The sequence below is a fragment of the Schistocerca gregaria genome, chromosome 2 (assembly GCF_023897955.1).
Source record: "Schistocerca gregaria isolate iqSchGreg1 chromosome 2, iqSchGreg1.2, whole genome shotgun sequence".
Classification (NCBI taxonomy): Eukaryota; Metazoa; Arthropoda; class Insecta; order Orthoptera; family Acrididae; genus Schistocerca; species Schistocerca gregaria.
Genome location: NC_064921.1, coordinates 702,334,101 through 702,361,026, shown reverse-complemented (window position 1 = coordinate 702,361,026; position 26,926 = coordinate 702,334,101). Strand labels below are relative to the sequence as shown.

The following is a 26,926-nucleotide window of genomic DNA, read 5'->3' as shown; positions in this document are numbered from 1 at the left end:
GTGACGCTATCATGTCAAGTACATGCTGTTCCGATAAGCATGAAGGGTTCTTTGACGGTACTGCAAGTGACATGCTTTAGATAGAACTTTTCGTGGCCACAGTCGTTTATCCCCATGAAATAGTCAATAAGTCTCTGCTTTGTTTGTGGTTCAATTGTGTCTGTAGGTAGTGTGAAGTACCGGTTCAGTTCTTTAGCTGGGACAATAGGATCAGCTGCAGCTTTTACTTTGCCTATACCAAGACTGCGCAGGTTTTTCCATAGGAGAGCTCGTCTGCTTCTGTTGCCGGTTAATGGATGGGCATGGCTAGGTTTTGTATTTCTCACTCTCACTCTGCAGAGAACGATTGAACCACATCTGTATGAGAGGCAGTGATTAATCTACTGATTCATTACCTCCTGAAGTCACACAAAGTCACACGCACAAGTATAACTTACAAAAATAATAAAGAGTAAAGCACCATCCCGAGTTCAACTTAAGCGACTTAGGGAAGCAAGGAATATGAATCTTAATGCCCGGGCGGGAATCTGAACCACTTCTCTCCTGCAAGCAAACACAGTGTCTTATTTATCACTGCACCACCCAGCGAGCCATCTAGTGCTTGGAATGGTTTGTTAGCGTACGTATTTTGTTTCTTTGCATGAATTTTGTTTGCGATTGATTTGTTACTCCCCTAACATGCTTCTCCTTCCCCCTTTGCTTCCTTGTTATTCTTTCTTCCCCAAAATGAACCATATGAAGCATTATGTTATGTTAATCGGAGACCTGAAAACGACTGAGAGGCTCTGTCCCCGCCGCAGCCGCAGTCGTCCACAACCCCACGATGACTACCGCAGTCCACTTCATCCCTCCACCGCCCCACACCGAACCCAGGGTTATTGTGCGGTTCGGCCCCCGGTCTCACTCCAGACGAGTGTAACCCGTATGTTTGCTTGGTAGAGTAATGGTGGTGTACGCGTACGTGGAGAACTTGTTTGCGCAACAATCGCAGACAAAGTGTAACTGAGGCGGAATAAGGGGAATCAGCCGGCATTCGCCGAGGCAGATGGAAAACCGCCTAAAAACCATCCACAGACTGGCCGTTCACCGGACCTCGACACAAATCCACCGGGCGGATGCGTGCCGGGGACCAGGCGCTCCTTCCCGCCCGGAAAGCCGTGCGTTGGACCACACGGCCAATCGGGCGGACTACATGAAGCATTACTGCACGCTTGGGTATACATTTTAAATTATTGTATTTAGTGTTACATATAGTTCTTTGTTCCTATTTCTGTACTGATTTCCAGTATTATTTTCTTACTAAGTAGCTGATATGTCCATACTGTCACGTCATCTGGTGGTATATTTTTGTAGCTAGATTGTGTAATGGCGACCCTTTATTTGTTAAGCACTGATGGTGAGGACCTATACATGTAACGATATACTCTGTGAGCGGCAGTTCTATTTGGTATGATTACATTATTTTTGTAATACCTTCGATAACTTTACACTTTTGTAATTTATGCTGGTTCTTATGGCTTTGTATTCGTTTAGCGGACTTTCTGAACATGTGCTGCGTACGAAATGCGTCAGTTTTAGCAACAACTCACTCTGGAAACAACTCACCAGCGAGCCATTTAGCATTGATGTAAGAAGTGCTCTCAATTTTACAACGTGGTCGCAAACCTGAAGGGGGACTTCATGTGTAAACTAAATTGTATTCTACCTTCCACATATTTCTTAAAACGGAGATCAGGGAACCTACAAATATGAGCAGAATTCAAGCAAGCCTCACTCTCTCCCGTTTCTCGACGCAGATTTCCATGCGCACGAAGTGAATCCAAGGTTGTTCCCTGCGGCACTTGCTGCTTGTGCCGGCGATCTCTCGGCGTGTGCAGCAGCGCGGTTGCGCCGTGTCAGTGACCCAGGTAGTGCTGACATAACGCGCCGGCCGCCACGTCACGCCGTGAGGTCACCGCGGCCGGCTTACAGCAGCCGACTGGCCGGCAGCTGGAGGACGCCGAAGAAATCGGCGGGGATCCCTCAGCAACTCTCCATTTCACCACGCCAACGCGTCAGCGGCCGGCGGCCCCAACTGGGTCAATGCCGAGGCTTTCACTGACTGCTCCACACGCGTCGTCGACGTATGGCCGTACTTAGAAACTTCAGATGGTTAAAGAGTCCCTTCCAGCACAGGCAGCTGCGATGAGATCGGAGATTATTTCGTTTGCCTTCTATTATTTTCTCCGCGCACGAGTTACGTAGGCAAGAACTCCAGTGCCCATTGTCTCGACAGACAGATCTTTCACTGCCACTCTGGTCAACGGCGAACCTGTTTTCTCTACGAATGCATTGCTGGCGATTACAGTTACAACACCACGAAGGCGGCATGCAACTAACATCGAATTGGCTGGCGCCGGTAAATGACTAGCATACCAGTGCAAACACCCATAATACAACGTAGGAGAAAGACCAACTACATTTCGTACACAGGGTGTGGGACTATTACAAATACAAACAAAAGGAGTGAGTAGAGCACAACCGAGCGAGCAAATAATTCTAATTTCCTAATAATCCGGAACCAGTGGTTTCCCCGATATGATGTATTGCGTCTGAATACATGGATACCTTATAACAGAGTCCCGGAGGAGTCAAACGGCAGACATACACACAAACACATTACAACAAGTGTTCCAAACGGTCACCGTTCATGTGAATGCAGTCTTCATCACGTCTGTTCATCGCTGCCCGTATACGTTAAAAATCCCAACTCTGTTCCGAACGCATTGACAATAACCCACAACACGTATCCGGAATTCGACACTGTCAAGAGGGTTGGACTACACCAAAGCTTTTAAATGGGGTGAATCGAGGGAAGATGGTGATCGTGGCATGGTACCTACTTGCTCATGTTACTTCACTGTGTCGAGAGAGCAGCCCTCAGTGGTCCATTACTTCCTTGAGTCCAAGTCTGAGCGGAAAGCGATAGGCGCAGTTGTAAGGGATATTTTTCATCTTTTGGACCAAAAAATCCGGTGCGTACGAAACCTTACGCTGTATAACAATCAAAAAATCTATTTAAAAACTATAATAGTGATTTCGATATATTTTTGTCAATTCTAACAGCGTGTTTGTCATGTACTGTGTGAGCCGTGTTGGTACCGTTTGTAGGTTGGCATCCTGTAATAGGAATAGTGGCCGACCGGAGTGGCCAAGCGGTTCTAGGCGCTTCAGTCTGGAACCGCGAGACCGCTACGGTCGCAGGTTCGAATCCTGCCTCGGGCATAGATGTGTGTGTGTCCTTAGGTTAGTTAGGTTTAAGTAGTTCTAAGTTCTAGCATACAGCAGTTAAGTCCCATAGTGCTCAGAGCCATTTGAACCATTTTGAATAGGGATAGTGGTGTCTCGTTTTCTTCCTGTGTTTACTGGCGCCACTCGTGTGCTAGCGTTGTCTGTCCGCGAGTGGCAGCATGAGCGGTTATCGATATCTAGTACGGTGGTACTATCTCTGGAGGGACATCACGTGTTTTCCGGGTCGGAGTGTGTCGGAGAGCTCAGTTGGGACAGAGCAGCAGTGTGGTCCGGCAGGGCGAGACTTGCTGGGACCACTGGCGGCACGCAGTCACTGCCCGATCGAGGGGCTGTAGTTGAGAGCGCCACAACCTCGTTGCCCACTGGACCCAGGACGTTTGAGTTGAGTCAAGATAAACCCAGTAGTGAAATCTCTACTATTTTGAGTTCATGCCGTTTGTTCGCGTGTCGCTGCTCGCAGGGTCGCTGAGACGAAGACCAACGAGTGGAGTGTTGGGAGCTGGCGAAATTAATTACCCGTTCCTCACTTGTTATTATTAATGATTGAATTCCTGGTGTTATTATTGGTGAAGTTCAAGCAGCGGTATTTTTGTGCCTAGTGGCAGCTAACTCCCCAATCACCTGCCCTGAAGGTTAGCGTATTTTTGCGGCAGTGTACCTTTCCTCGCCTTGCCACTGCTGTCCGGTAAGGCGTGTAGTTCGACAGCATCCTTGATTGTGGTTCGGATATTTTGTTTCTTTTGGACTACTTTGGTCATAGTGGTTCCTTCTGCTTCTGGATGTTCTAAACACCGGATTCTGAAGACGCAGTGCTGTCCGCCGGTTCCGCCTTGCCTGAGTTGTTCCGTTTTTGTATTAGTTATTAGACGTTAGGTAGATTTTGCAAGAGTGTTGGTCTGCGTTTAAACTGTCACCAGTTTGAGTTGCCATCCGGTTAAGTGAATACAACTCTTGGCTGCCTGTCTCATCGTTTACGAAGTTGAGCGAATTTCCCAGATCGATCCTTGGAACAGTGTCTGAGGCCCACTTCTCTCTTGATTTGGTCAGATTGTAATGATTTTTTTAAATTTGTAATTATTACTATTGGGACCTCCAGTCCACAAATAAATTGAATTTCTTGTCAATAAGGCCTTCAGCCATGAGTGCAATTGGTCTTAATAATTTTTATTTAAATATTGTCTCTTAATAGTGAAATTTTGATGATTGTCTTTTTTTAAAAAAGTATTTTAGTACCTCTTGGAGAAGTCTAACTGGTTCTTAAGAATTTGCTATCAAGGCCTTCAGCCATCAAATTGTTTTTTGAGTTATAACTTTTGTGGCCTTCAGCCGAGTAATAATTTGAATGTCATGTCAATAAGGCCTTCAGCCGTGAATGCAATTGGTCTTAAGAATTTTTAATTAGACATTGTCTATTAATAGTGAAATTTTGGTGATTGTCTTTTTTAAAAATATTTTAGTATCTCTTGGAGAAGTTTAACTGGTTCTTAAGAATTTACTATCCAGGCCTTCAGCTGTCAAATTGTTTTTTGAGTTATTACTATTGGGGTCTTCAGCCGACAAATAATTTGAATCTTTGGTCAATAAGGCCTTCAGCCGTGAGTGCATCTTGCTTAGGAATTGTTTTAATTACACATTGTGTCTTAACAGTCAAATTTGATAACTGTTCCTTATTGTCAACTTTATTTGAAATTGTTTCCAAATAATGTGTACGTGAATTTAAAAAAACTGAGCAACCAACGGTAACTGATTACGGCTCCGTCCACACCGAATCCTGCCTTTCCCTAAGTACCAGATCTCACTCTGTGTCTTGAAGTATGTGTATCACAATCTACTTTCTGTTTGCTACCATAGTGGAACACCATCTCTTACCCGATACCTGGAAAAGAGCCCATATTTTCTTTAGGACAAGATGGACACTCGTAATATCATTTTTACATTTATTTATTTGCAGACAGTGCCTAGAAATTATGTAATAATGACAAATAGAGACAAGTGGAATGGAGAATGCCACCAGTTAGCAATGGATTACATAAAAGTGTTGGCAAGAACTGTTTTCGAGTTTTATGGGAGTATGGGATTTCATATAGGACATGCATAAAGACTGAGCTGAAAAAAAAAATATTACCAGATATAATATTTTCCCATACACATCGGATAGTTTTCAGTTTGAAGAAACCTTACCAAACGTGTTATTAATCTCGTTTTGGAAATCTCAAAATTTCCCATCATAATGTATAGCATCTTCCGCCGTTGCGCTGTATCCTCACGCAAAAAATTCAACTGCGTCAAGTTTGGGGATTCATAATGCCATAGTACTGGCGAGCCACCACCGACGTACTTTTCGAAGATTCCCTCTACGTATTCTCTAAGAGTCTCAAGAATGTGTGCTGGTGCACCATGATGCGTGTACCATGTACTGTACATATCTTTTCACCATAAGGAACACCACGCAAAATGAAGCCATACACATTAACATTACTGTTAACACTGACATGACTACACCTGTGTGTAAGACACACTTGGGAAACCACTGATTTCTGGACCTATGTTTATTAGCATTACATGCTTTTTTCATTGTCCTATACTCGCCCCTTCCGTTTATACCTGTAACAGGCAAATACCCGTACAAGGAAAGATTACACAGCGGGTTTCTCATTGAGAGATCAGATCTGAATATTGGTTAGATCTCAGAAGACCGTGTAACGTTCCGTTAAAGAACGGGAAGTGCCTACCAGCAAGTGTTAGAAATGGACAATTGCAAAATGATGGCACGGGGGGGCTACAGTTTAAGGTACTCCTATGTTCAGAAAAAAACAAAACACCTGGACGATTAGAGACAGGACGTTCACATTCGCAGGATATGTATATAATATGTTCTGCGGAAATGATTAGCATTTGAACCATGTCGGGCCACGGGTTGAAGGTCAACATCGATATCGCGGCGCAACACCACCTACCGGTAAAATGTGCCAGCAGCTCTCGTCACTGTAAACCGAAGGTAATGGATTAGTGCGACTTGAGAAGATGGGCAGGGTGCCTCGTAGACGTATGCGCAAACCCTACCATCAAATCAGTGAGTTTTGAGGAGGGCTCATTATTGCAATGGGAGAATGTGATGCTTCCATCAGAAAATGTGGTATTACAACCGGTGTGAGCAGAATGGTTCATGGAAGGCCGTAGAACACTACGAGATGGGTCAGGTCGCACCACGTAAACCATCCCTCGAGAAGATCAATACCTCATTCGAATGGCATTGCAGGACAGATCTGCGTCCTCCTCTGCTCTGGCGCAACAATGTAACACATCGTACACTATCAGTGGTGACAGTTCGTTGCCTTTTATTATGGGATGGATTGCATGCGCGTTGTCTACTACTCCGCCTACCTCAGACGAATGTACAAGAACATGCTAGATGGCAATGGTGTATGGAGCATCGTCACTGGGGAACGGAATGGCATCAGATAGTGTTTTCCAACGAATCCAGGTTCTGTTTGTTTGAAAATGATGGTCGCATTTTGGTTCATCGCAGACAGGTAGAGCGCCATTATGGTGACTGCATTCGCACAAGTCGTACAGCCTCATGACGTGGGGTGCTGTTGAGTACCACCACAAATTACAGTTGGTGCGTGTCCAGGGCACTGTGATCATTGTGGCGTATCTGAATGACATCCTGAGACCCGTGGCCACACCCTTTCTGCACAACAAACCAGACGCCCTTTTTCGGCAAGACAATGCACGACCACATGTTGCTGCACGAACATGTGCCTTCTTGGTGTGACAGGCTGTCATCCTTTTGCTCTGGGCCTCCAGATTGCTAGAACTGTCGCCAATCGAAAATGTGTTGGACATGGTGAAACGACTGTTGCAGCACTGTGACCCAATGACAACCGCGACTGGAACAAGGGGAATGCAGCATGGAACAAGTTATCAGGGCTCATGGTGGACCTTGTTACTACTAGGCAACAGCATACGTGCTGAACCGAGGTGGCTGAAATGCTTATCATTTCTGCCGAACATACTAAAGTAAACGTACTGTGAATATGAGCGTCCTTTCTCTGATCGTTCGAGGTATTATGTTTTCTCCCGTTGGTCGGGTTTCTGAAACTGTCAAGCAAACATGGAATTGATGGATTCCGGAAGGCCACACTCAGTGCTATGCAGGACTCAACAGCCTGACACCTCTAGCTCCCAGGAAGGTATTGGTCGTTCGGCGATGAAAGATCGTATTGCCACGTGGCGTCGCTTGCGTCAGGAAATTGGCTTTTTTGCAAGAAGACATCCACATGGACAGTACGACGACGTCTCGAGCACGAACGGTCAACGTGGGAACCATTGTTGTGACTTCCATTGACGTGGCAGCGGAGAAGGCGCTTCGACAATGGTGTTCCCTGGGACTACAATGGGTACCACTTCTTCGACGGGGCGTTAAGTCCAGAACTTCCTTTCTTCCAAACACTGCAGAAGATCTATTCCATACAGCTGTGGTTCTAACACTTTGCTGAGAATGTATGTAACGATTAAATTGGCTATTCCTCAGCTTCAGGTAGCTAGTTTGGTTATTCCGCAGCTTCAACAAAAAGATACGGCCAAACTTTCAGGAAACATTCCTCACACACAAACAAAGAAAAGATGTTATGTGGACATGTGTCCGGAAACGTTTAATTTCCATGTTAGAGCTCATTTCAGTTTCGTCCATCTACGCTCAATGGAGCACGTTATCATGATTTCATACGGGATACTCTACCTGTGCTGCTAGAACATGTGCCTTTACAAGTACGACACAATATGTGGTTCATGAACGATGGAGCTTCTGCACATTTCAGTCGAAGTGTTCGTACGCTTCTCAACAACAGATTCGGTGACCGATGGATTGGTAGAGGCGGACCAATTCCATGGCCTCCACGCTCTCCTGACCTCAACCCTCTTGACTGTCATTTATGGGGGCATTTGTAATCTCTTGCTTACGCAACCCCGGTACCAAATGTAGAGACTCTTCGTGCTCGTATTGTGGACGGCTGTGATACAATACGTCATTGTCCAGGGCTGCATCACCGCATCAGGGATTCCATGCGACGGAGGGTGGATGCACGTATCTTCGCTAACGGTGGACATTTTGAACATTTCCTGTAACAAAGTGTTTGAAGTCACGCTGGTACGTTCTATTGCTGTGTGTTTCCATTCCATGATTAATGTGATTTGAAGAGAAGTAATAAAATGAGCTCTAACATGGAAAGTAAGCGTTTCCGGACACATGTCCACATAACATATTTTCTTTCTTTGTGTGTGAGGAATGTTTCCTGAAAGTTTGGCCGTACCTTTTTGTAACACCCTGTATTACGCTTAGAGCACGAGATTTTTTTTTAACAACGTTCAAACTATAAGTCAAATCTTCGTCAAGTCCACTCCTTCAGAGATGCTGGACTCACAATACCTTTTGAGAGTTTCTGCTGCACTCATGACATTCGCGCCAATGTTTCGTACTTCGCCCGTCTCACCACAAGTAACACTACTCTTTAAAGTTCATATGGTACACCACCTTTCACCGAGACCACTCACAAAGCTACTAAACGTCTCCCAGGACCTCTCTCCCCCCTGAGCCCAACACGAGGCTCCTCGTTCACCACTATGCTTCCCCTTACCAACCCTCTCTAACAGTCCTCTACACAGCTGACGAAATCGAGACTTAGTTTCTCTAAAAGATCGTTCTACTTCTCGAAACGCAGCTTGGCTCGTAATTACACTCTAGCATAAAAAAATAAGTGCCGCGAATTATCTGCATGGGACGGAAATCGATAGATGTGATATACAGTTACAGACAAACAAATGATCAGAGTTTCTACATCTACATCTACATCTACACAGATACTCTGCAAATCACATTTAAGTGCCTGGCAGAGGCTTCATCGAATCACCTTCACAATTCATTATTCCACTCTCGTATAGCACGCGTAAAAAATGAACACCTATATCTTTCCGTACGAGCTCTGAGTTCCCTTATTCTATCTTGGTGATCGGTCCTTCCTATGTAAGTCGGTGCCAAAAAATATTTTCGCATTGGGAGCACAAAGTTGGTAATTGGAACTGCGTGAGAAGATTCCGTCGCAACGAAAAACGCCTTTCTTTTAATGATGTCCAGCCCAAATCCGGTATAATTTCTGTGACAATCTCTCCCGTATTTCGTGATAATACAGAACATGCTGCCTTTATTTGAACTTTTTCAATGTACTCCGTCAGTCCTGTCTGGTAAGGATCCCACACCGCGCAGCAATATTCTGAAAGCGGACGGACAAGCATAGAGTAGGCAGTCTCCTTAGTAGGTCTGTTACATTTTCTAAGTGTCCTGCCAATAAAACGCAGTCTGGTTAGCCTTCCCCACGACAATTTCTACGTGTTCCTTCCAATTTAAGTTGTTCGTCATTGTAATACGTAGGTATTTAGTTGAATCTAGGGCTTTTAGATTAGACTGATTTATCGTGTAACCGAAGTTTGACGAGTTCCTTTTAGTACTCATGTGGATGACCCCACACTTTTCGTTATTTAGGCTCAACTGCCACTTTTAGCACCATTCAGATATCTTTTCTTTGTTTCAGAAAAATTGGATGATTTATTCAAGAAAAAGAGCTACACAAATTGAACAGGTCAGTAACTTCTTTGTCCACCTCTGGCCCTTATGCAAACACTTATTCGGCTTGCCATTGATTGATAGAGTTCTAGGATTTCCTCCTGAAGGATATAGTGTCGATAGATATAATGGCATCTTACATCGCCAAACTCCCTAGACAGCTGCAGATCCCTGAGCATACTGCTCCACAAGTTCTCAACCGGAAGATATCCATCGACGCTGCTGGCTAAGGTAGGGGAAGGTAAGGGAAGCGCGAAGACAAGCAGCAGAAACTCTTGCCGCGTGCTGAAATGTAACCAGAGGATGGTTTACAATGAGGGGTAACAAAAGGGGGGGGGGGGGGTGGGAGAATATGTGACCTACTGCTGTACTGTCGGAGTGCAGCGGATGACAACCAAAGAGGTCCTGCTATGAAAAGAAATGCACGCCAAATCATCACCTCCGGTTGCCACGCAGTATAGCGGGGCGCAATCAGTTTGGTTCCCACCACAGTCCGGGGAACCTCCAGACACGTCTTTGGCCTGGAATCTCATTGACTGGAGTAGAATTGTGTTCAGTCATGAGACACACTTGGAAGTGAACTCCGATGACCAGAGAATACGTGTCTAGAGACCCCCACCAAACACCGGCGGGACACCAATCTGACCGTGGCCTGCCGTGGCCTTATGTAAACACTTATTCGGCTTGCCATTGATTGATAGAGTTCTAGGATTTCCTCCTGAAGGATATAGTGTCGATAGATATAATGGCATCTTACATCGCCAAACTCCCTAGACAGCTGCAGATCCCTGAGCATACTGCTCCACAAGTTCTCAACCGGAAGATATCCATCGACGCTGCTGGCTAAGGTAGGGGAAGGTAAGGGAAGCGCGAAGACAAGCAGCAGAAACTCTTGCCGCGTGCTGAAATGTAACCAGAGGATGGTTTACAATGAGGGGTAACAAAAGGGGGGGTGGGAGAATATGTGACCTACTGCTGTACTGTCGGAGTGCAGCGGATGACAACCAAAGAGGTCCTGCTATGAAAAGAAATGCACGCCAAATCATCACCTCCGGTTGCCACGCAGTATAGCGGGGCGCAATCAGTTTGGTTCCCACCACAGTCCGGGGAACCTCCAGACACGTCTTTGGCCTGGAATCTCATTGACTGGAGTAGAATTGTGTTCAGTCATGAGACACACTTGGAAGTGAACTCCGATGACCAGAGAATACGTGTCTAGAGACCCCCACCAAACACCGGCGGGACACCAATCTGACCGTGGCCTGCCGTAAGGCCTGACAACCAGTAAGATGCTCTGGGGTGCCATTTCTTTTCATACCAGGACCCTGTGGTTGATATCTACGGCATCCTTAAAGCACAGCGTATGTCGACGATATTCTACATACCAATTTGTTGCCCTTCATGGCAAGCCATCCTGTGCTCACATTTCAGCAAGATAACGCCCGCGCACACACGGCGACAGTTTCTACTGCTTGTCTTCGTGCTTGCACAACCCTAATTTCGCCAGTATGGTCGCTGTATCAGTCACCCAACTGAGAATGTTTGGAGCGTTATGGGCAGGGCTCTCCAGCCATGTAGGAATTTTGACGACGTGACACAACGATTTTTTTTAGTGTTTTCTTTATTCACTGTATGTTGCTTAAAAGACAGTCTATGGACTCCAATTGAACCACTAACAACTTGTGGCATATCTTGATCTCTAACATATATCTTACCAAAAGAATGTACCAACGTATATACTGATGTTGCGGAAAACCATGGCTATTCAAGTAGACAGGAAACACTAAAGAAAACGAGAGTAGATGTCGTGCCACTTTTTATACGGCGTGATTCAAACAAGAAGTAATGTCTCACTCAGCGTACCTAAGTTCTCACAAGTGACGAACACCTAAAGTTATCTTCGGTAAGTGTCTCCTATTAGCTGGCCAAGGACCTACCAAGAGTTTCAGCCTTCGTCAGAAGACATCAGAGCACTTACTTTTCTACTGCAGCAAACTCCACTCGGTATACGGACCATCGATCACCACAACGTACTGAACTATACAGAGTGAATCTGAACTACACATTCAAAATTTCCTAATTGTTCCAGAAATTTATTCTGAGTGTTTTGATGTAAGAGCACTGTGGTCTCCGGTGGTTCGTTACAGAGTAACTGCACTTCATTAGGTTCCTTACTGTGTCTGCGTTTCACTGAATGTAAGCTTGAGGGCGAAGTTTTCCTACAGCAAGAACCGTGGGTGAATGGAACACGTTTCGTACCAAACTAGACGCAGCGCATACCGCAGGCATTTCCACTCTTGTCCCGATGTTTAGTGCAGCACACGTACAAAGGTAAGTGGGGCTAAAAATGAAACAAATTGTAATTACTCCATAACAAGTCAGACCACGGGTCGCTCATACTGAAAGACTTATGTGACATCGTCGAAAGACTTCAGAAATATTGTCAATGTCAGTTTCACCCAGTATATAGTTCCAGTTAGAGCTTGTGCAGCTTCTTTTAAAATTTCACTACACCTAAAGTAATAAAGTACATTTGCTCTGCACTAGCCCGTGAATGAGCAGTCGCAAGGCAAACAGGATTCACCGATTAATAGACACCATGTAAAAGGGAAATGAGAATGGGCAGACATGTGTTTGGTGTGATATTTCCCTTCCACAAGGTAGGTGTTTAACCACTAACACCACCTCTTTAGTGTTGTATATACGGAATGAATTGTTGACTGCTTAGAATTTTCTCCTTCCTGCAATGCTTTTTCAAGGTTTAGTTATCGTAGCAGTTTTTATTTCGTTTCTGTGTATCCTATTTAGAAATGTTTATTGCCTTTCCTGTCTAAAAGACAGAAACACAAAGTGAACAGAAGGGTCTTAATGTTTCCTGCAGGTCTTGAATCGACTACAGCCTCATAGCGTTACGCACTCGCCAACCAAGTAAAAATGGAATGGACAAGGTTAGTGTACATGGACCATAACTTCAAGGGAAATGGCATTGGGAGAATCAGCAACAGATTTCGCACTACTCTTGGTTTCTCAACTCGATGCTCACGAGAGAAAAAACTGCTACCATCAACAGACTAAAAGAGTAGGTCAAATGAATATTAATAAAACAGGAAAATAGGATATTCGCTAAAGCTAACACTCTCCCTAAGCTGAGATTTTTGCCCCACTACTAGTAGAATTTCATAAATAGAATCATCCAAAACAATTACACTGTACGATGTAGAAGCCGGTTGCACATGTCCTTGAAAGAACAAGTGACAAGGGCCGGTTGAGATAGCATGGCGGTGTCAAACAAATGGACGAGGAGAAGAATAGCAAACCAATGGCTACACACAGATGTGATTGGTAGAAGTCCTGTAGGAAGACCACTTAAAAGAGGGCTGAACCAAGTGAAGGAGGAAGTAGGAAAAAGAGAGGTCAGCTGGGATACAGCCCTGACAGAAGAATGGTACATCGACAGACACAAGGGGAGAACGCACGTAAACCACACCCGGTCAAGTGTAGAGGAAAAACTATGATGATGAATAATTGAAAAATTAAGGATTATTTTTCTCTTAGACTAGCTCTTAGTTGCATTGATAAGTCCGTTTCCAAGTGCAATTGCCATTTAATCCGTCTTTGTAAACAAAAATTTGAGGAGCTTTTCTTGTGTTTCTAGTCTGAACTGTTCACTGCGTCTACCAGGGAGAAATAATCTAAGAAACGTGTAGTCATGATATGGATTGTATAAACTTAACAGGTATCGCAAAATATTAAACATTAAAAATATTTAAGCTGGGTGTCGGGCTGACGCTCTGGCTTCCTCTATAGTAATTATAAGAACAGAAAATAAACGGAGTGGTTTGAAGGTTAATTGGTTAGAAAATTCCATACAGCTACCGCTAAGAGAACAGGTAAGTGGTGGTTGTGGTTGAGGTAGGGTCTTGATGCGAGTATGTTGAATGGCTGTACGTAGTTTCACATCTCCGTTGGTGATCATGCGATAGTTCACAGTGAAAGTTACCTCATACTTTCTCTTTATAGACAATGATGCCCATGTACGTCGAGCTGTTCTTTTGGGTGAGTGCGTCGTAATTGAAGGTATTTACCACATGAACTGGTCAGAGAGATCTAAAGATCTGAATCCTATGGAATATGTCTGGGATGCTACAGAGGAGGCGACTTGCAGCCCGTCAGTTGACATGAAGGGCTCTTATAGGCCTCCAATTAGCCATGGTTCAGAAGTGTGTCCAGCTACCAGCAGGGATATCCAGTCACCTCACAGAAAGCTTCATGTCGTTTCCTTAAACGTGTAGAAGCAAGGGGTAGCCATATCTCTGATTATCTGTTTCGTTTTTATGCAAAATGGTTCCCTATGTCTTTCTTTATTAGTAAATGGTAATTCGTGGAGGGAAGGCGATATTCTTTACGCCAAACACTACTGAGAATATGTAGGGCACCGGCATTTGTACTTGATTGCCGAACGATTCAACTAGCGTCAACGTACATTGCATGCAAGGACTGTGAAGATACGACAAGAGAAATTAGGGCTCGCACGGAGGCTTATAGATAGTCGTTTTTCAAAAAAAAAATGTGTGTGAAATCTGGTGGGACTTAACTGCTAAGGTCATCAGTCCCTAAGTTTACACACTACTTAACCTAAAATATCCTAAGGACAAACACACACACCCATGCCCGAGTGAGGACTCGAACCTCTGCCGGGACCAGCCGCACAGATAGTCGTTTTTCCCTCGCTCTGTTTGCGAATGGAACATGAAATGACCTTCCGCCATGCACCATATGGTGGCTTGTGGATTATGTATATTGGTGAGAAAGTAAAAAAAAAACCATGCCTCTTGTTATCGAACATTCCTTACATTCGTGTTTCACCGTTAAAATACTTGAGGATTTGTGCCAGTCGTTGCTTAAAATGTGCAAGCGAAGCGCAAAGCCAAAACACTGGTACAAAATGTATTTATAATTATGAAGTTTAAGATTTGTGGGCTGGAATTATAGATGACTGTCTGGTGTGTCTTTATGTTGCACCACCACTTCAAATTGGTAGTGTCTATTTGGATTTTATTTAGAACATTCTACGAAATTTACTACAGGCCGTAACAGTGCAAATAAGGGGAAGCGTGTGGTTTATACGCAATGGAGCTCCAGAATGTTAGATTGAGATTGAGAAGTAGGGCAGGGCTATATCCGCTGTCTGCAAGTTTCTGGGTCCTTACTTCTGTGAATCATCCATTTGGAGCCAGTTTATGTAGCAAACATTCCTAATTCAAAGGCGTTTCATCAAGACGTCATCGTAACCAGTAACCAGTAACCAGTAACCAGTAACAATTATGTGAACGTGTTTGAGAGGGGGTGGCAGTCCACTATCCAACGAGTGCATGCGTGTGTAGAAATAATTTGGGGACATTTTGTACATATGTCACGAGATTATATGTGTAAATTATGTATATATCCTTTAATTAATACCACAAAAAGAAGAATTTTTTAATATAAACTGTTCAAAAAACGCTTAAAAATACCAGCGAACGTGTGTGAATTTTGATTCAACGGAAATAGGCAATGAAAGAATAAAACTTATGTAAGCTAAAAAGTTACCTAGGTACGAGTAGGACTCGCGCACTGAGGTTCTCGTACAAACTTCATTATGTGTGCAAACAGAGCACCCATTCCGGCAACCGAGAATCTCGAGCATTTTTGCCTCTTATCAGTACAGGCAAGATATCGGTCCCAGAGATTCCAAGATTTTCGACAATCTTTTAACTTCAATAATATAAATGTGACATAAAATCATCCACTAGTCAGACGATCATTTTTGTAATAATCAGTATTTCCCCATTCACGCTGGAAGAGTCGCAATGGTAAAAGTCAAACATCAGCAAGGAATTACCTTATTGCTCATATGAGGCGTTTCGGTATTTATTCACCATCAGATATCCTGGAGCGATTACTAGGGTAAATATGGCGTTTCAAGTTACATGTGAAACAAACATTCGCTGGCTAGTCTGCGAATATTTGTTTCACATACGACTTGCAACGCCATTGTTTCATATACAGCTTGAAATGACATATCCATTAGTCTGCGAATATTTGCTCATATACAGCTTGAAACGCCATATGTACTTGCATTAATCACTTCTGGATATATGATGATGGATAAATTCCGAAACGCGTCTTATGAGCAATAAAGTCATTCCTTGCCTAATGTTTGTCTTTTATCATTGCGATCCAGTCAGTCAGAATGTAGAACTACTTATTGTTATAATTTCGAGTTCACGTTGGATAACAAATGACAAAGGAATTTTGTTCGTGTGATGTACTTAAAGGTTAATATTTCTGGCTTTTTACGTTACTTGTACTGTGCAACCTTGCTTCTCCTCAAATTTTATCATTTTGGGTCAATTGGATGTACCTCATACATAGGTTTCGATGAATAAGTTTGCGAGAGTCAAAATACGTGACACAAATGGCCATGTTTTGTAATTTCTCTGTCTTGGAAGTTATTATACAACCAAGAGACCGTACAGTTTGGTCTGTAACACAAATTACAACTTGATATGTCTAGCCGTTTCTGATAAAACGGAGTCTGTAACACAAATTACAACTTGATATGTCTAGCCGTTTCTGAGAAAACGGAGTCTTAACACACACACGGACAGACTCTTAGATGAGAAATGACAAATTTGTTTTCGTTTTAGATGAGAAATGACAAATTTGTTTTCGTTTTATATAAAGACAGATCTACAGTATTCGGATGTTTTCCTTTGGTTGCACTGTGAAACCTTCCTTTTTGCCAAGAGAAAAGTGTGCGGTCACACGTGTATCATTTGTGCCCAGAAAACACATGGCACATTGAGTTAAGAACAACGGGAAGAACCGAACAAATTATGATCCAATAAAAAGCGCAAAGCATTTACAAAGCGTCATTAACACAGTGACTAAATCTACTGTATTACCATTCGGATGAATTAATAGCAAACAGAGTCTGAACGGAGCCGCGAAACATGTTCGCCTCACAAAGACCCAATAACCATATGTGACACGCCAATCCAGCACGTGAAAGTTACAGCAGTTCCGCAGGGTGAAACATGAAATAGTTAAGCACAAATCATGTCGAGAATGACTGAAAGCGTCGTATCGCAAGTGCGCATTTCCTGACCGCAACCGAGCAACGGCCACCACTTCATCGTCCAGCGTTCACTAACTTTCAGCATTCAGAAAAAAGTACGTCTTCCTTCAATATGGCGAAACGCATCGATGCCCCTTCAGACTCATAACCCAGAATTCTCCACAAGCAGACCGTGACCTCGTTAGTCGGTTCACCTGAAACCAAAAAAGGTTTTTTGGATGCCTCGCAGGCTAACCCCAAAGATAACTAAGCTGTCTGTAGTCGATACTAGGGACAGAACTGTATCTCTGCAGTAAGTCTGCGGTAAACTAGTAGACGAAAATGACTGAACTCTTTAACAGCAAATTAAATATTGAAAGTTGCAGTGTAAGTTCCTAAAATAATTTCTGAAACTCACTTTGTATATTGAAAATTAAGTTGTTTATTACAGGCTACAAAGGACGATTCAGAAATGAATCGTAACATAATGTGTGTGGTTCACATTAAAATGTCTTTCATTTTTTTGTACAGACTGATAAATGTTAAATAAAAAATCTCAAAATAAATAAGAGTTCTTCACAGATCAATTCATATGTTAACTGCACATGATAACAGAAGTAGCTTATCGAGACTTACTAACGTTGTATTGAAAGAAAATGTCACAATGTACGACATTTTTGGTTTCCTACACTATCGTGGACAAAGGCCCATCGATCTTAAACATTTATTCCTGCATATTAAGAGCAAACGTGAATACGGTACAGTGACACTATAAAATCCTTAACCAGAAATGATCACACTACATCCATGGCCCATTCGCAACGTAACCACTTCAAGTATATTTTGGAAAATGACATTGCCTGAGGAGTGTTTTTTCTTTCAATTTCCTGCTAACCAATGATCATGGTTCACCTTCAGTTACTCTTCTTACTTTGTTGAGTGTTGTTCCAATGGCCTAATATCTTCTTCCGGTTTTGCGTTTCCTTTCTTTTCGTGCGTACTGCCCTTATTTTTTTCAAAAATTTTTTTCCTCACCGGTGTTTTTCTGGATGTAGTATTTGTGTCGTAAAAGAGTTTCTTTTATTTCTGATTGTTGCTTACTTATTGAATCCAGATATCACAGTGATTAAAACTATTCTAATTCCTTTTTCTTCAAAGAGTGGGATATTTGGTAATTATTGAAATATTTGCTAGTATGCCTTAATTCACTCTATACGGAGCTGTCCAAATTAGGTCTGCATTCGCATTTCTGTTACTTCTGATCTTCTACATAGGCTTCGGTGATTTTCCTCTTTGATTCCCATTTTTCATATATCATCAGCCTGTATTGTACATATTATTTGTCTTGTGCAATTCTCTTTTCTACTATCTTTTGTCTATTCAGTTCTTCATCAAACGTTCTCACAACTGTAAACATACTACTGTAACTACACTAATGAAGTACGATAAATTTATATTTCAGCTACTACCTTTGTTGCATAGCTTGCTCAGTAGACTATTTGGTTTTCCATACTACCGTTTCTTCCTCTTATTGCCCACCTTTTTAATCAGTTTTCGTGTATGTAATTTTAAAAGTTTCACCTTAAGATATCTTGTGCTTTGGTGCATTCTTTTATATTTGTCATAAATTTAGTTTCTTCAGCTTATACTCATCCATGTCTCGAGTTCTTGTGTCAACAGGATTGCATTTGTTGACACGTTTACAAAGAGGTTGTCAGTTCGAGTACATTCCTTCAGATTTTCTACATGTAATAATTGATATAGTGTGAGATTTTGTAATGGTATTCCTTCACAAATATTGGTTACAAATTGTAACGAAAGTGTTTTTTTTATGAAACTGTTAATAGATAGTGTGGTGCAAAGTTGAGAGTAGCTGCAGTAGTCACTTCTAAAATTTTGTTTCCGAACAACAACAAACTAATGACCAATCGATTAATAAAGTATGTAATAGTGCAATCAGTCTGAAATGTGTAACAGTTAATGTAGAGAGACAGTGTTTACTGTAGGGATTTGTAGGAAGCTTTCACTGGGTGACATATTAAAAGAGGCACTTTAGGTGGGTATAGATATATTTTAGAAATATATCAAAGAGTAACTATAAATACAAACAAAGAAAACAGGATTGTTAGACGACGAGACTAGCCGTGGTAGGCCTTGCCGTAGGCCAGAGCGGGGGCGGCGGCGTAGGCGGGGGCGGCGGCTACGACGGGGGCGGGGTGAGCGCCGCCCTCCCTGTGCACGACGGCGTTGAAGCCGTTGACGGGGTCGGCGGTGTAGTCGACGGTGCGGATGGAACCGTCGGGTTCGGCGACGCTGTAGCTGCCCTGGACGACGTCTCCGCTGCGGGTTTCCTGCTGCGCCTTCGAGTCGCCGGTGAGGGCGTCCTGCACGTTGTACCCGTAGCTGTACTGGGGGTTGGGGTCGTATTCGGCAGCCACGGCGGCGGGGGCGGCGATGGCGGGGGCGGCTCGCAGGTAGCCTGCCCGCGCCACGGCTACCACTGCGGCCAAGACGATCAACTGCTGGGCAACAAGACATCGCAAAGAATCACACACTGGACTTCTAAGGCAGCAGCATGAAAGGAAATTGTGAATATTCAAGAACGCACTGCCGTGCTCTCATATACAGAAAAACTAGACAAAAGTCGCACTAATATTTTTATCACCACGTCAGCGATCTCCTTGGTTACAGACAGAATATAGGCAGGTCCACTCTTCTCTAGCTATTCTAACCAACTGCACCAATTGTCAAGCGACTCCAATTTATCATAGATTGTTAAAAGTACCTGTTCTCTAATAAGTTGATACGCAAACACTCACTCAGCTTCCTCCCTATACACTAGCTTCCACTTCCATATTAGAGATGATAAATCTGTATGTATTATGTCTTCCCCCGATCTTTGAACTGGCTTCCTTAAACAATAATAGGAGGAACGTTTTGGGTGGAATCCGAACCGATATACACAAGGGTTATTCAGCTGGGTTTTATGCAATTCACAGGGCCTTCAAACCCAACGTGCAAGAGTTTCATAATCTCTCGCTCGCTACGTGCAAACTATTAGTCCCACAGAAAAATGAACAAGACCTTTTTTTGGAAATTTAATGCAGTTAAATTTTTTACTGTGATACGTTTTCGCTGGAGGCCACAGTTTTCGAGTTATTCAAGAAATATGCCTTTGAAGGTCCTTTTGTACGTTTTTCATGAATAATTCGGAAACTACTGCTTTTATCCCAGTGCAAATGGAACTAAATTAAATTTATTATAAAAACGTCCTGTTCTTTTCCTCTGTAAGACTAACAGTTTGCGTGTAGCAAGGGAGAGAAAACGAAGAATAGCGTGCGGGTTATACATTAACGCCTTCAAATACATACATATTACATCACTTTTTGGATCGATATTCATACTTGTATACTATATATATAAATGAGAAAAACTATGTTTGTTGTTACATAATTTGATGAAAGTCCGTCTAGTTTGTAGTTCATGACTTCACTTACATGAACACCATCACTATTTGAGTATTTGAGCAATTACATCTCTTCGCTTAATTTTCGCATCACGAACCTAACTTTGCTGTTAAATATCCTGCGTCGATTTAAGCTCTTAAAAATTCCAAACGTTCTAAAAACAAATTGATTCTAACACTTGCGTGCACCAAATACAGCCTGCACCTAGTCTGATGACACTGGTCTTGGAAATTCCAAGGGGTCTCTCTAATCCCGGCCACGAAATAATACTTCCCGAAAATTTCTTCAAAATGCACTATGAATGCACTGCACCGCTACTTAAGTATTTGGCACATACAGCTTAAGATTAGATTATTTTCTAGCTCTACTTTCAGCGAATATACCAATGCACGCCATATGATGGATAGAGTGTTGCCATGTGAGTCAGCCCGAACAAAACGTACAAACTATGATAATTTCATTTAAATAACGTTTCCCTGGTAACTAGTTGGCAAGTTAGTTGATTCGGGAAAAGAGATACTTCTCTGAAAGAAAGAACAAGGACTACAGACCGTTAAAACAGTATATCTCAGTGCAGTGACCTCCCAGACGCTAAGAAAAAACGGACCACTCTGTAATGCGTTCGTGACTGGACCCGTGTTAGACAAAACCCAGGAAATGTGATTATCGCCGGGACACTGGGCACTGCGGTGCACGGCCGCGTGGGGCGCAAACCAGATCTGCGGAGAGAGCCGCTATAGTTGCCTCACCTTGCAAGCCATGCTTGTGCTGGTGTGGGTCCTCGCTGGTGTCTGCTCGCCGTGGACACCCGCCCCGCTTATATAGCGCACCACCTGACAGCCAGCAGCCACCGGTCACCTCGCCGAATGCGGCCACACCCTCCGACACCTCGCCACAACTGTTAAAAAGGGCAACGCTTGCTTATGCAGCAGCTGCAACAATAAATTTACGGTTCCTTGCGACACCCAAGAGGCTGCTATAGCACAGGTACTTCCTCATGTTGTTGTGGTCTTCAGTCCTGAGACTGGTTTGATGCAGCTCTCCATGCCACTCTATCCTGTGCAAGCGTCTTCATCTCCCAGTACATACGGCAACCTACATCCTTCTGAATCTGCTTAGTGTATTCATCTCTTGGTCTCCCTCTACGATTTTTACCCTCCACGTTGCCCTCCAATACTAAATTGGTGATCCCTTGATGCCTCAGAACATGTCCTACCAACCGATCCCTTCTTCTAGTCAAGTTATGCCACAAATTCCTCATCTCCCCAATTCTGTTCAGTAGCTCCTCATTAGTTATGTGATCTACCCATCTAATCTTCAGCATTCTTCTGTAGCACCACATTTCAAAATCTTCTATTCTCTTCTTGTCCAAACTATTTATCGTCCATGTTTCACTTCCATACATGGCTACACTCCATACAAATACTTTCAGAAACGACTTCCTGACACTTATACTCGATGTTAACAAATGTCTCTTCTTCAGAATCGCTTTCCTTGCCATTGCCAGTCTACATTTTATATACTCTACTTCGACCATCCTCAGTTATTTTGCTCCCCAAATAGCAAAACACATTTACTGCTTTAAGTGTATCATTTCCTAATCTAATTCCATCAGCAACACCCAACTTAATTTGACTACATTCCCTTATCCTCGTTTTGCTTTTGTTGATGTTCATCTTATATTCTCCTTTCAAGACACTGTCCATTCCGTTCAACTGCTCTTTCAGATACTTTGCTGTGTCTGACAGAGTTACAATGTCATCGGCGAACCTCAAAGTTTTTATTTCTTCTCCATGGATTTTATTACCTACTCCGAATTTTTCTTTTGTTTCCTTTACCACCTGCTCAACATACAGACTGAATAACATCGGGGAGAGGCTACAACCCTGTCTCACTCCCTTCCCAACTACTGCTTCCCTTTCATGTCCCTCGACTCTTATAACTGCCATCTGATTTCTGTTCAAATCGTAAATAGCATTTCGCTCCCTGTATTTTACCCCTGCCACCTTCAGAATTTGGAAGAGTGTATTCCAATCAACATTGTCAAAAGCCTTCTCTAAGTCTACAAATACTAGAAAAGTAGGTTTGCTTTTCCTTAATCTATTTTCTAAGATAAATCGTAGGGTCAGTATACAATATTTCTTTATCGCGAGGAAAAGCTTTTAATGAAGAGTCTGAGAGATGAATAATGAATAATGGGTGAAGATATAATTTTGTCCAAACTTTTCCTGCATTCCGTTCATCATTTAAACAGTGCTGCATTAAAGTACTCTTCGAAAGGAAAAAGAGGGTCGTTAGAGTTGCTTTATATGTGATTTCCCCGGCATATACTGCTGACGAACATCCAGCTGAGCTCAATAATCTGAAAACAGAGCACTAGCGTTATTGGACTTATACAAGGGAAGAAAACATCTAGAGTTTCATTCAAGAAACCATGTTCGTTGTTGTTGTGGTCTTCAGTCCGAAGACTGGTTTGATGCAGTTCAAATGGTTCAAATGTCTCTGAGCACTATGGGACTTAACATCTATGGTCATCAGTCCCCTATAACTTAGAACTACTTAAACCTAACTAACCTACGGACATCACACAACACCCACCCATCACGAGGCAGAGAAAATCCCTGACCTCGCCGGGAATCGAACCCGGGAACCCGGGCGTGAGAAGCGAGAACGCTACCGCACGACCACGAGATGCGGGCTTGATGCAGTTCCATACTACTCTGTTATGTGTAAGGCTCTTCATTTCTCTTGATGAAGACATCCTCCTGAATACTCCCTGCCCGTATATCCGAATGGGGCAGATTCTGGACAGACAAACATAGGTACAGGGAAAATAGCTCCGAAGAAACCATGGGTAATAAAAGAAACACTTCAGCCGATCGACTAAAGAAGGAAAAACAAAAGTGCTTGGGAAAGGACAGGAATACAGCAACATAAATCCCTTAGGAATGAAATGATGTGCAGGCAAGCCAAGATTAAATCGGTGCGGAACAATTGTGGAAAAATCGAAAAAGTAATCCTCGTCGAAAGGACTGACTTAGCATACAGAGAAGTCGCAAAAGCTTTGGTGATATTAAAAACAAGGATGGTAACATTAATAGTCCGGTGGGAACTCCAATGTTAACTGCAGAGAAGAAAGCTGATAGGTGTAAATAGTACACTGAAGGCCTCTATGACAGAGAGGACATGTCCAACGACATGATGGAAGGAGAAATTGAAGTCGACAGGAGAGACGCACGGGATCTTGTATTTGAATCATAATATATAAGAGCCCTCGAAGACTTGAGATCAAATAACGGAGAAGGGATAAATAATATTCTATCGTAACTCCTAAACTCGTTGAGGGAAGTGGCAACCAAACGTCTATTCAACTTGAAGCTAGAATGTATGAGGCTGACGATGTGCCATCAGACTGTCGCAAAAATTTCTTCCCCACAATTCCGAAAATAACAAGGCCCGATAAGTATCGCACTATCATCTTCTTAACAGCTAATTTACAGAAGAACGGGAAACAAAACTGAGATGGCGATCAGTATGGCTTTAATCGTTCAGCATTAGGAAAGGTAAAGGCGCCAGAGAGGCGGTTCTGACGTTCCGTTTAATAATGTAAGCAAGACTGAAGAAAAATCAAGACAGGCTCGTAGGATTTGTCGATTTGAAAAAAAAGTGTTCGATTTCCGGCCGGGTTAGGGATTTTCCCTGCCTCGAGATGACTGGATGTTGTGTCGTCTTCATCATCATCATTCATCCCCATTACGGTCGGAGGAAGGCAATGGCAAACCACCTCCACTACGAACTTGCCTAGTACGGCGGTGCGGGTCTCCCACATCGTTCCCCTACGCTCTGTCTCGGAGTATGAGACTTCATCATCATCATCATCATCATCATCATTGTCAAATGGGGCAAAATGTTCGAAATTCTAAGAAGAGTAGGAGTAATCTATAGGCAAAGATGCGTAATATACTATACGAACAAGATTAAAGAAGGAACAGTAAGTCTGGCTGACCAAGAACGAAGTTCTCGCATAAAAAAGGGTGTGAGACAGGAATGCAGCCTTTCGCCCCTACTATTCAATCTACACATCGAAGCCGCAATGATGGAAATAAAAGAAAGGCTCAAGGTGGTATTAAAGTACAGGATGGAAGGATATCAATGATAGGACTCGTTGCTGACCTTGCTATCGCTAGTGAAAGTGAAATACGATTACAGGAGCTGCTGAATAGAATAAATAGTCTAATGAGTACAGAAAATGGATTGAGGGTAAACCAGAAAAAGAGCATAGTAAGAAGAAGCAGCAGAAATCAATTAACGAGAAACTTAACATCAAAATTTGTGATGACGAAGTACATGAAATTAAGAAATTCCGATACTTGGAAGCAAAATAACCCATGACCGACGAATCAAAGAAGACATAAAAGTCTGACTAGCACAGGCGAAGAGGGGATTGTTGACCAAGAGATCTCTGCTGGTACCAAACATTAAACTTTGAGGAAGAACTTTCTGAGAATGCACGTTTGGAGCGCAGCATTGTACGGTAGTGAAGTATTGACAGTGAGAAAACAGAAACAGAAGAGAATCGAAGCATTTGAGATGTGGTGCTACAGAAGAATGCTGAAAGTTAGGTGGACTGATAAAGAATGAGGAGGCTCTACGCAGAATCGGTAATGAAACGAACATATGGAAAACATTGACAAGAATAAGAGCCAGAATAACAAGATATCTGTTAAGACATCAGAAAATAACCTCCATGGTAATAGAGGAAGCAGTAGATGGCAAAAACAGTAGGGGAAGACAGAGACACCTAGAAAATAATTCAAGACGTGAGGGGCAAGTGCTACTCCGAGATGAAGAGGTTGGCATAGAAGAGAAATACGTGGCAGTCAATCAAACCAGTCAGAAGACTGATGACTCAATAACAACAACAACAAGTGACGTATAAAGTCGAATTCCGGAACATGACGATAATGCAAACACTCCGTAGACGGCCTATCAGAAGCACGACGCTATTTCGTATTGGAAAATATTGTTTTATGAGTACTGTACGCATTGCTGAATCTATGTACGTAGCAATGCAACCACTGGAGAACTTGAACATTTTATGGGCTGTTAAGAAAATCCGATAATCTATAACTTACACTCAACAGAGTCGTACCAGCATTTTCAGGTATTTACTTCTCTCGTTGAGCGGCGCTGTCTGAATAGTCTAGTGCACACAGGATCCCATGTTGCTTGTATTCACTGCTTTCGGCGCTTCTGATAGGTGGTAGACGGAGTGGTTACATAATCATCAGGTTCGTACGTTACGCACGCTAACTAGACCTCTTAAGCCATGATACTGGCACAACTCTGAGAATTTCTTATGAAGACTGTTGGCAGTGTGAGTTGCACATCGTCGAGCGGCTACTCATAAGCCACACATCACGCCGGTAAATGCCAAACGACGCCTCCCTTGGTGTAAGGAGCGTAAACATTGGACGATTGAACACTGGAAAAACGTTGTGTAGAGTGACGAATCACGGTACACAATGTACCGATCCGATGGCAGGGTGTGCCCGGTGAACGTCATTTGCCAGCGTATGTGTAGTGCCAACAGTAAAATTTGGAGGCTGTGGTGTTGTAGTGTGGTCGTGTTTTTCATGGAGTGCGCTTGCATCCCTTGTTGTTTTGCGTGACACAAGCACATCACAGGCCTACATTGATGTTTTAAGCACCTTCTTGCTTTCCACTGTTGAAGAACAATTCGGGGATGGTGATCGCATCTTTCAACACGATCGAGCACCTGTCCATAACTCACGGCCAGTGGCAGAGTGATTACACGACAGTAATATCCCTGTAATGGACTGGCCTGCACAGAGTCCTGACCTGAATCCTATAGAACGCCTTTGGGATGTTTTGGAACGACGACTTCATGCCAGGGCTCACCAGCCGACATAGATACCTATTCTCAGTGCAGCTCTCCGTGAAGAGTGGGCTGCCATTCCCCAAGAAACCTTCAGCACCTGACTGAACGTGTCTGCGAGAGTGGAAGCTGTCATCAAGGCTAAGGGTGGGCCAACACCATATTGAACTCCAGGATTAGCGATGGAGGGCGCCACTAACTTGTAAGTCATTTTCATCTAGGTGTCCGGATACTTTTGATCACATAGTGTAGATGCTGTATTTCCTGTGTATCGTAATCGATTTGGGTACAGTTGACCACACGTTTGAAAACTTAAAAAAAAATCACACACTAACACACCTCGACTAAGATTTTCATAACAATGTAAACTGTTTCGTCTTTAAGGCAGTAAATGGGCAACACGCAGCTAATGTATCATGCATGTAACAAATACTGTCTAGCTGAAAATTTCAAAGAAATATTATATTTACAATGGACTTTATTTAATTATCATGAGTTATTTTCCAGGATGCAATAGATTCATTTACTTTCCAAGAATTTGCTACTAT

The 26,926-nt window shown here is 43.0% G+C and overlaps 1 protein-coding gene across 2 annotated transcripts; it reads right to left on the bottom strand.

Annotated features, from left to right (window-relative positions):
• Positions 1-19,063: 19,063 nt before the first annotated feature.
• Positions 19,064-21,275, bottom strand: LOC126336335 (cuticle protein 21-like). 2 transcript variants are annotated; one of them, XM_049999900.1, is made up of 2 exons: positions 21,229-21,275; positions 19,064-19,531 (listed from the first exon to the last, which is right to left on the bottom strand). In XM_049999900.1, the coding sequence occupies exons 1-2, from the start codon at positions 21,238-21,240 to the stop codon at positions 19,151-19,153; spliced, it is 393 nt and encodes a 130-aa protein (XP_049855857.1). In that variant the 5' UTR covers positions 21,241-21,275; the 3' UTR covers positions 19,064-19,150. The 2 variants fall into 2 exon arrangements, with proteins under 2 accessions (XP_049855857.1, XP_049855856.1); XM_049999899.1 differs by having other exon boundaries at positions 19,064-19,534; positions 21,229-21,270.
• Between the last annotated feature and the right edge of the window lie 5,651 nt (positions 21,276-26,926).